Source organism: Papaver somniferum, chromosome 3 (genome assembly GCF_003573695.1).
Source record: "Papaver somniferum cultivar HN1 chromosome 3, ASM357369v1, whole genome shotgun sequence".
NCBI classification, from domain to species: Eukaryota; Viridiplantae; Streptophyta; class Magnoliopsida; order Ranunculales; family Papaveraceae; genus Papaver; species Papaver somniferum.
In genome coordinates, this window is record NC_039360.1 from 227,676,763 (window position 1) to 227,686,922 (window position 10,160).

The following is a 10,160-nucleotide window of genomic DNA, read 5'->3' on the forward strand; positions in this document are numbered from 1 at the left end:
ATCGTATTGAAAAAAACTATAGCAAATCATATCCCAATGAAATATTTATATGATTTAACATTAGCCTTTACTCTACTTAAAATTTCTTTATTTATGAGTATACTTATTGAAGTTTGTATGTATTATAGCATGATGGAAAGTTGGTTTTATTGCCTTCGGTTTGTGCAAGATGTGGGCAGGCCGGCGTAAAACCTATATCTAATTTTCGGGAGTTAAGTCTACCCGACCCGGTACTTGTTACTAGAAAAGGGTTTTGGTCTTTGGTCTTTGGAAAGTTGGTTTTATATCATTCTGGTTTTTATTAGTACTAACTCTCGGATTTTTGTTTGTTTGGATTTTTTGGGTGTTTATTTTTTTTGTAATGTCAAACCAAAACCAACCACCTATAATTGTTTTTATTTTTTTTTTCGTTTTTTTGGTTTCTACATTTCTTGGTCTCTTGTTTTCTGGTTATTCTGCCGGTTTGGACAGATGAACAATTGTATAAGCTCTCTTAACCCTATTAGGGTACCAGAGGCATGTATTTATATTAAGCTTAATGGACAAGTTACATTGGACTCTTTACAGGAGAACCGACTTATAGATATGGACTATTCATGGACCAGACTATATACATTGGATTATATTCTTCACCTCCACTCAAGCTGTACGCGGTGGTAAACAACGTGAAAGCCAAAAAAAAATATGGCAGTGGACAATCCCTTTGTAAATAGATCATCAAGTTGATGTATAGTTGCAATGTAAAATAATTGGAGATTTCCTGATGAAATTCTTTCTCTGACAAAATGATAATGTATTTGAATATGTTTCGATCTTGAATGTTGAATATGATTGATGGCAAGATAAGTTGAACTGATGTTATCACAATATAGAATTGGTGGCTGATTTATATATGAAACAAGATCATGCAGTAAGTATTGAATCCATGTAAGCTCAACAGATGTAGAAGATAAAACGCGATATTCAGCTTCTGTGCTGCTGGTAGAAACTGTTGGTTGCTTTTTAGAACCCCGGGAAATAAGATTCTAACCTAACAATATGCAGTGACTTGTGGTAGAACGAGAAGTATCGGGATCACCACCCCAATCAGTGTCACAGAAGGATGTGAGTTGCATAAGATTATTACGCCAAAAGGAGATCCCATGGACAAGCGTGCATTTAAGATACCGTGGGATGCGCTTCACAACCAGAAAGTGAGATTGTGTTGGGAGATGCATAAATTGACTGACCTGATTAACCATATAAGTGATGTCAGGGCGTGTCATGTTGAGATATTGTAATCTAGCAACCAGACTGCGATATAATGTGATGTCAGGAAATAAAGCATCATCATTGGAGGATAGTTTAGATCGAGGCGAAACAGGAGTAGAAACTAGTTTCGAATCAGTAAGATCATTCATTTTTAAAAGATCCAATGTATATCCGTTTTAAGTTAAAACCAAACCATCCTTTGTGCGTGTAGCTTCTAAACCAAGAAAATAATGTAAGTCTCCTAAATCAGTCATGAAAAATTCTTGTTTAAGCGTAGGCAAACGAGTCTGGAGACCAACAACATCACTTCTATTGAGAATAATATCATCAACATAGAGCAATAAGATAAGAATACCAGTACTTGAGTGTTTAATAAACATCGAATGATCAGAATGTGATGATGTGAACCCAATATCCAAGAGAAAAGATGCAAAACGATGAAACCATGCATGAGGAGACTGTTTCAAACCATAGAGAGCTTTCTGCAATAAGCAGACATGATTAGGATAACGAGGGTCTACGAATCCCTGAGGTTGTTCCATATACACTTCTTGATCAAGTGAGCTATGTAGGAACGCATTCTTAACATCAAGTTATTTAATAGGACAGGAACAAGAGACTGCAATGCTGAGGACTAGACGTACCATAAATGGCTTAACAACAGGACTAAACGTCTCATCATAATCAATGCCATACTGCTGTGAGTAACCCTTAGCAACAAGACGTGTTTTATGTCTATCAAGGGAGCCATCAGATTTTTGCTTCACACGATAGACCCACTTTGAACCAATAACATTCATACCAAAGCGACGAGGAACAAGTGATCAAGTTCGATTACGTAGAAGAGCATTAAATTCTTCAAGCATAGGCTCAGAAGGAAGCGAGTTGAACTGTGCTGCAAAACATTACAATATGGGATATCTAGTGGAAATACAACCTTTAAAACTTCTAGGTCGAATGGTGTGGTCTTTGAGTCTAGTAACCATGGGGTGAGTATTAGCAGTCGACGGAGGAAACTCTTGTACAGTAGGCAAGTCCGCTGTGGATGTAGAGAAAGATGGATAATCAAATGTAGAAGACGATGTAGAGGGTTCAGCAGGAGAAAGTGGAGATGAAGAAGATATTGTAGGAGAAGACGGTGAAGTACAAGAATATGCTGGGGAACGAGGGAATACTGTAGGAGAAGACATAGAAATATTGGTATCACAAAAAGAGAGACGTCAGGGGGAAAAGGTGAAGTAGGAAGTGCTTGGGAAGATGAAATAGGTGTAGGTGTTGTAGAGAAAGAAGGAAGTGAAGGCATAGGAACTGTAGAGGAAGTGTTGGGGAAAGATGAGAGATGTGTTGCAGTAATGTGATTTGGCCAAGCCAAAAGAGTACTAGTAGCAGTATTGGACTTTAAAGGAGTAAGTATAGCACCAATATCAGTTGGAAATGGGAAGATAGACTCATCAAAAATAACATGGCGAGAGATATGGATTTTGTTGCACTTAACTTCAAGACACTTATATCCTTTATGTCTATCACTATAGCCAATAAAAATACATGGTAGGGTTTTGGGTTTTAACTTATTATGGCGAAAGTGATTTAGGAGAGGATAGCAGCGACAGCCAAAGGGCCTTCAAAAAGGTATAATCAGGAGAACGATTATGTAGGACAGAATAAGGAGAGTGATTGGACAAAATAGGATTAGGAAGACGATTTATCAAGTACATATCAGTCGCATAAAACTCGGCACAAATCTCTCAGGAAAACCACTTTGAAGCATTAGAGCTCGACCAGTTTCAGTAATATGACGAATCTTTTATTCATCAAGGCCATTTTGTTGAGGCGTGCTGGGACAAGAAGCTTACTGAGAATGCCATGCGCAATTAAAAAGGATTTTAATGGTTCAGTATATTCAGTGCCACCATCAGTTTGGAGCACTCGGATGTTTGTGGAAAATTGAGTTTCAATCATATATTTTTTGATTATATAATATGCGTTGTATAATTTGACCTGTAAGAAGAATGTATGATTCCCCACAGCTCGTTACGAAGCTGAGTAGAAGGTCAATATTTTTATGTATTTTATACCGTCTTTAGTAACGCGGATAGTCCAATAATCATGTATTTCGATTCATGGATGTAATTGAATATTCCGTAACTATGCTTTACTATCAACGAAGTTTGGAACTTTCATGCTCTCAATCCTTATAAAAAAAAGTAAGGCGGGTAGCGGTATAGTATTGTAGCGCCCCCTAAGCTAGCAGCTGACTAATCCAAGAAATTAACCTAATAAAGAGTCACCACGAATCTAATTCATTTACTTAAACATTTAATTAAGAAATATGTCACAAAAACTTACCCCAAAATTAGCCCCGCTCAGAAATACATGTAAACAAGAACTTCTCGCAATTGATACATATACAATAGTGAGGTTATTTACGATTCAAATATAAACACAAAATAATTATAGCAGGAGCAATCTAAATAACGTAATCAACTCCTCGAAGCTTTGGCGGTGCAATTCTGGTCTATCTCTGCAACTGTAAGTGGGAAACGGTGAGCACATCATCCCTAAAAGGGATGCCTAGTAGGAATAAATATTTAACTTTCATGCAATTATCGGCAATGATTTGAAAACAACTCTTATTTTCCCTAACTACTAAGCACAATCATATTTCACAGAGGTATACAATCATGTATATGGAACTAACTCCTTCTAATCAAAGTATAATATCTAGGTGACTCGTCCCGCACCTAGATAATAATATGGTGACTCGTCCCGCACCTAGATAATAATATGGTGACTCGTCCCGCACCAGTAAATGAAGGAGCAATATCCTATATACCACAGATGGAAATTTTATTTCCAGACAATCAAATGGAAATTCTTATTTCCCAACAATTCATATAGACAAATAAACATTGCAATTCCTTTCCAATCCATAGAAAGATTAAAGGAAATCAACAGTACTTTCGGAAATCAACGTTAAACAAAGCAGGAAAGCCAATCAAACATTGCATGAGTTTGTGAACATAAACTTTTGTAAAGGAAAACAACAATGATCACAATAGAGTCAAATATAGATTTCCACCTCTTTTGATGACAGGCCACGCCTACCTCGAGATTCACGTTCCACGGGTTCGTCCTTTGAATCGATCGTTGTTAATAAGACTAATTGTTAATCACACAAGAATTCTGAGAAGCCAGCCAAAATGGCTCATACAAGAATCATATAAGTTTATCTAATTGCTCTAAGCCCATGTCCACTAAACAGCCCATTAACCTAAGGCTTGATCCATCTGAGTCAAAATAGAAATACTAAATCTAAGCCCAAGTACACTAGACTCGGCCCATTATCACAAGGTCTGACCCAACTGGGTCAATCTAACGGTCAAACGGGTCAATTAACAGTCTACGTCCGTCCGAGGTCAAATCCAGGGTCAAGGGTCAAAGGGTTAACTCGGTCAACTGAGTCTACTCAGGTCAGGACAGTGAAACTAGCGAGTCATAACGACTCAACTCAGTCAGACACTGAGTCAGCTAAGTCAGGTTCTGACTAGACTGAATGGCACAAGGCCAAAACACTTGCACAGGCCAGAGCCATTGCTCATGCCAAGGAATGCTAATGCACAATCACTGTGCAACACCAACACTCTAGAATTTATAACTCTAACTCAACTTTAATTTCAAACTAATAAAACATCAGTAGAACCATTCAAATAAACTTCAAATTCCAATACAGTTTACCTGCAATTGCAGTTACAAGCTTCCACTGATCATCTCAACACATTCACCATAACCTCTTTCCGGAACTTCAGTCACTAACCACTAAACCTCACTTATCTTCAAATATCAATAGCTCAACCTCCACTGCAAACTCATTCACAATCACAGAACCAGTTGAGTCTCTGCCAGTTCTATAACTCTAACATCAACACACACAAATACAGTATTCAAACTACCTCTCTGTAACTCATCATTTGTTCAATTCTCAACAAGTTCATCTCAAGTAACTCTGCACTTCAAATAAAACAATCATCAACACAAACAACTTTTTACAGACACCATGAATCTCAACAGCAATACCAATTTCAACTCAGGATAACACAATCTTATCAATTACAATTCTAATATTTCAACTAGTTCAGTACACACATCCAGTTTTTCACTACAATCCCTTAACCCCACCAACAATTACAGAATCACTATCATTACACATCGCATTCATCTATAACTTGTTTTCAATCATCAGCAAACCACAAATAGTTTCTAACATGTTACTATTTGTAATTCAATACAATTTAACTACAACCAAATTCCATTCAATACAATTTAACATCCCTATTAACTTATTAATTCCTAAATAAACTCAACATCAAATCTGAACCCTAACTTTCTGTCTAACCAACAGAACCGCTTCGCATCATCAATTAAAAAATAACTCCCTTTTCTTCATCAATCAGGTTAACAAGCTTCTTAAGAATTTCTCAGAACTTAACTCAATCGTTTGAGTAGAAAATCAACAGAGAGAAACGAAGAACAAAATAAAAAATAGAACGAAGAAGAAGAGAAAGAACGAGAAGAAAAGAAAGATAATGAGTCGAGTTCTTCTGGACACGTTTCTGGTGATAAGTCCAAAGACAGATGCTATTTCACACTCTCTATTCGATAAGGGAACCCCAAGTCGGCCTATATGCAAAAATGACTATTTTGCCCTTCAAACTCACATGCTGATATCTTCTTCGTCTGGTATCCGAATGACGCGTGTGAGCAGTCTGTTTCGCATAAATTTTCGATATCTATTCAACAACACTAGTTTCGTATCTACATCGTTGTTAGATTAATTCCTATTAATTAAAATCTATATTAACTAATCGAGTCATTATCGATTAAATAGTCTCTTGACTATTGCTAAACCGGTCAAATAACATTGACGAGCTTGCGGGTCTTTACAAGTATAAACAAAACGAAAAGTGCAGCGTTATACATCACATATCGTATTTAAAGAAATCATTCTTAGGCATATTATGCCGTTTGTTGTTGTTAATGTTGATAGTGTTGTTAGTTATATAGTGGGTTGCAAGCATAGTTAGTTTTTGTGAATTCTATTAAATTTACGTGGTGTTTCCATTGGGCTGTACTCACTATAATTTCCTTCTTACTAAGGGTGAGCTTGGGATAGTTAAAGGCGAGGCAGGAGATAGCGAATAAATATATGGTTGGGTAGTATGAAGTAACTTTAGCTTTACTTTGGAGAAAACGTGAAGCGTTGGAAATATACTATTAGTTGCTCTTTTGTGTACATATGCTAACCCTTTAAATAGAGTTTTTTTTTCCTTGAAGCATGTATGTATTAAAAAGAAAACCCAACTAAAATGTTATTGCACGTGGGAATGTAATTATCATAGAATCGCTTAAAAGAATTTGATTAAGAAAGGCCGGATTTGTATGGTCCCAGATTGATGTTGAGAAGTTTCCTGCTTGACTTTCGTCTGCTGCAAAGTTTGCTTGACAGTTTGCTGCTTGGTTTCCTTCCCTATAATTGTGCCAAACATCACTACATGGTAATTAACGCATTCAATGTATGATTTCCTCAATCATTTCAGAAATATATCATGGAGCTTCTTTCGGAGTTTTAATGAAGTGCATGAGATTCTCAGAGTCCGTCCCAAATAGGAATTTAGTATAATTCCTTTCGATTGCTATTATGGTTGCTATCATTGTAGCCCATGTTTCCGTTGTTAGCGTCGTTGCTATTCCTAGAGTTTGTGCAAGTGCAATTACCGTTTGCGCGTTCGAGTCCCTACAGATGAATCCTACTCCCGCCATACCTAGGTTACCCCTAGATGCTCCATCAGTATTTACTTTAAACCAATCTGGTGTTGGGATGCTCCAACCTACTTGAATGGTTGTAGATGTTTTGGTTATATATGTTTTCATTCTTTGATGAGGCTTCCCTGGGAGAACCGAGGGGAAATCTTTTTAGCCCATTCAAATTCTTGTTGTTGCGCTAGAGATCTTTCCACAATGTCTTCATGAGTGGATTGCGTTTGTTTGAAAACGAGTTCATTTATGGTTGTCTTTAGTGACCATAGAAGGAAACAACAAGATGTGATGGAAAAGGTATTGCCTCGCGTTTGAAGAATTTGTGATATTTTTGTTTAATTGTTTGGTGGTTACCTTGGGTTTGGTTTGTTGATATGCGGTTAGAAAGGGTGGTCCAAAGGGACGTAGCTACCAGACAATGAATCAACATGTAAGTAACTGTTTCTGGCTCGGAGTTGCATCGTGGGCATAGGTTGGAATTGGAGAGATTGATGTGATGGAGCATATATAAGGTTGGTAAACCTTCATTGATAGCTTTCCATAAGGAAAACTGAATTTTTAGAGGAAACGGTAAGGTCTATAAGAATTTGGTGGATGGGAGGGGTGTGGTTGTGTGAGGTTCTCATGTTGGACTAGATAATTGTACTCTGATGTTGTGGTGTATTTACCTGATTTAGAGTGGGGCTAAATTATTTTTTATGGGATGTTGTTAAAGGAAGATGGATATTTATAATATGTTGGATGACATTGTGAGGGAGGTTATTTAGCTGATCATGTCTCTAATTATGAGAGAAGCGGTCAATTAACTCTACTACAAATTGGATATGAGCACATTGTACATGATCAAGGTTTTCGAAGTGGGGTATCCAATGAACTTGTATACGTGTGTTTAAACCGTTTCCTTTTTGGTGAAATATATGACTTTTGACAGACGGTATAAGAGATGCCATTTGTTTCCATTGTGGGATGGCGGTAGTAGGTATTGTGATTGTACCTTGAAGTATTGGTTGATGTTGGAGATATTTATCGTTGTAGAGGATTGAGCAAATGGAATTCAACTGTTCTTGTATGTTCCACATTATTTTCATGAACAACGCTTTATTATGATGGCTGCTCTTTCTGATGCCTAGTCCTCCTTCCGTTATTGGCTTGTTCAGCTTGCTCCATCCTAGTGGGTGAAGCTTTCTAACATATGAATCATGACCCCAGAAAAAAATCCTAGTGATCCGATCAATTTGTTTGTACACATGGGTGGGGAAAAAGCTGGGTTTGCATAGGATGATTTGAAGTTGGTGTCAGTGAGGTTTTAATGAGAACTATCCTGCATGCATGGGTAAGGCATTTTATGATCCATGCTTGGGATTTGCGTGCCAATATTTGAAGTAGTGGTTCGAAGATATGATGTGAAGTTCTTTGAATTAAACTCCTAAATATATAGGTTGGATGGATGTGGTTAGCATGCCGCAGAACTGATAGAAGGTTTAGGTGATGTTGTTGTAGTCTCGGGTGGTTAATGATTGTTGATTTTGCTTTGTTAATAATTTGCCCATCTAAAGAGCTGTAGGATTGAAAAATTCTCTGAAGGTGATTGCTACTTTCTTGGGTGGCTTTGTATTTAATGATTTATTCATCCGCATATATTAGGTGTAGAATTGGTGGTGCCATCTGCGAGATTTGAAGATCTTGAACCAGATTTTTTGTTTCAAGATTGCCAAGATTTGTTGACAGGATTTCCGCACATATAATGAATATGTAGGAAGATATGAGATCACCTTGTCTGATGCCTCTGGTAGGTGTGATGGATCCGTGTGGTATACCGTTGATGTTGACTGAATCTGTGACTGACTTGATACATAACATAATATATTCTACAAATTAATATTAATGGATTTGATAAATCCCCAGTCACGGCTATCATAAACTTTTTGGATGTCTAGCTTGAGAGCCATTTTGGATTTTTTGTGATTGTTAAAGTTTTGATATGGTGGAAAAGCTCATCTGAATTGTATGTTATTGTGTATTAACCTCTGAGGGACGAATCCACTTTGATATGGACTTATTAGAAATGGGAGAAGGAGGGGTAATCGGTGGACTAGGATCTTGGATATGATTTTGTAGCTGCCATTGCATAAGCTTATAGGTCTGACTGGGATGGTTTTGTTGGGTTGTCTACTTTTGGAATAAGCGTGATGTTCGTATGATGCATGAGAGGATGGATGTTTAAGGTATTGAAAAAACCTCGAACTATAGCTTTTAATCGGAGATAAGTGGTTTCCCAAAAAAACTTTAAAAATATAATAATATATATATATATATATATATATATATATTGGATAAACAATATAATAATACATAGAAGCTTTGGTTTTGTATTATCATGTTGTCAAGTCCTAGAGGCTAGAGTGTCTGCCGGGAATATTATAAAATTATCCCCACACTCTAGAATGGTGATCGCCTTATAACTGGATTCACTTCTAAAAGTGAGTTGTGACATGGTATATATCCTACGGCTGAGAACAGGCTAAGTTACCCGTTCTTAAATTATGTTATCCCTAATCACTTTAAAAAACAAAAAAACATTTATCTTGTCAACGTTTCTCCTATTACATTAGCTATTTCACGTGGACTATGGTATTTGGATATATAACTCGATAAGATTGAGAATCAGCAACGTTAAGTAGGAAATTTTCCTTCTATTAAGATTGATTTCCTGTGGAATGATAGGTTTAGCATGCTTAAAGTCTCGAAAAATTATCTATGTTTCATTCGTTAAAAAAACCATTATATATGGTCAACGCCGAGTATAAATGGTACTTCGATGTTGGGGTGGATAAATAGCATCGGGCTCCAGAACAACCGTTTCGCCGTATAAGTTGACAAACAGCCAAATTAAGAATTTCACGTTGTTCGGTGCCATTCGACCCTTTAGTTACGAAAGAATTTTTGCGGATAAATAGGGAATTCATTGAAGAGAGGAGAAAACATTTTAAATTAATGATACGATTATAGAGGTAGTTTGGACCAGAGAAAACGAAAAAAAAAGAAAAAATATTTAGTCAAAATATCTTCATAAATCGTGGAAAAGAACCACTTGA

The 10,160-nt window shown here is 36.8% G+C and overlaps 1 protein-coding gene and 2 long non-coding RNA genes across 3 annotated transcripts; all 3 read right to left on the reverse strand.

The window, feature by feature from the left end:
* Positions 1-1,025: 1,025 nt before the first annotated feature.
* On the reverse strand, positions 1,026-1,400 carry LOC113360780 (uncharacterized mitochondrial protein AtMg00810-like). The gene has a single exon (XM_026604243.1). It carries the CDS (start codon positions 1,398-1,400, stop codon positions 1,026-1,028), a length of 375 nt encoding a protein of 124 aa, XP_026460028.1.
* Positions 1,401-3,547: 2,147 nt separating this feature from the next.
* Positions 3,548-4,377, reverse strand: LOC113358849. Its single transcript, XR_003364769.1, has 2 exons — positions 4,331-4,377; positions 3,548-3,778 (listed from the first exon to the last, which is right to left on the reverse strand). It is a non-coding gene; the product is annotated as an uncharacterized LOC113358849 (long non-coding RNA).
* Positions 4,378-4,931: 554 nt separating this feature from the next.
* On the reverse strand, positions 4,932-5,821 carry LOC113358847. Its single transcript, XR_003364768.1, has 2 exons — positions 5,202-5,821; positions 4,932-5,109 (listed from the first exon to the last, which is right to left on the reverse strand). It is a non-coding gene; the product is annotated as an uncharacterized LOC113358847 (long non-coding RNA).
* Between the last annotated feature and the right edge of the window lie 4,339 nt (positions 5,822-10,160).

Excerpts from the sequence above, each read along its gene's own strand:
- LOC113360780 (XM_026604243.1), bottom strand. The coding sequence starts at position 1,400 with ATGAATGATCTTACTGATTCGAAACTAGTTTCTACTCCTGTTTCGCCT.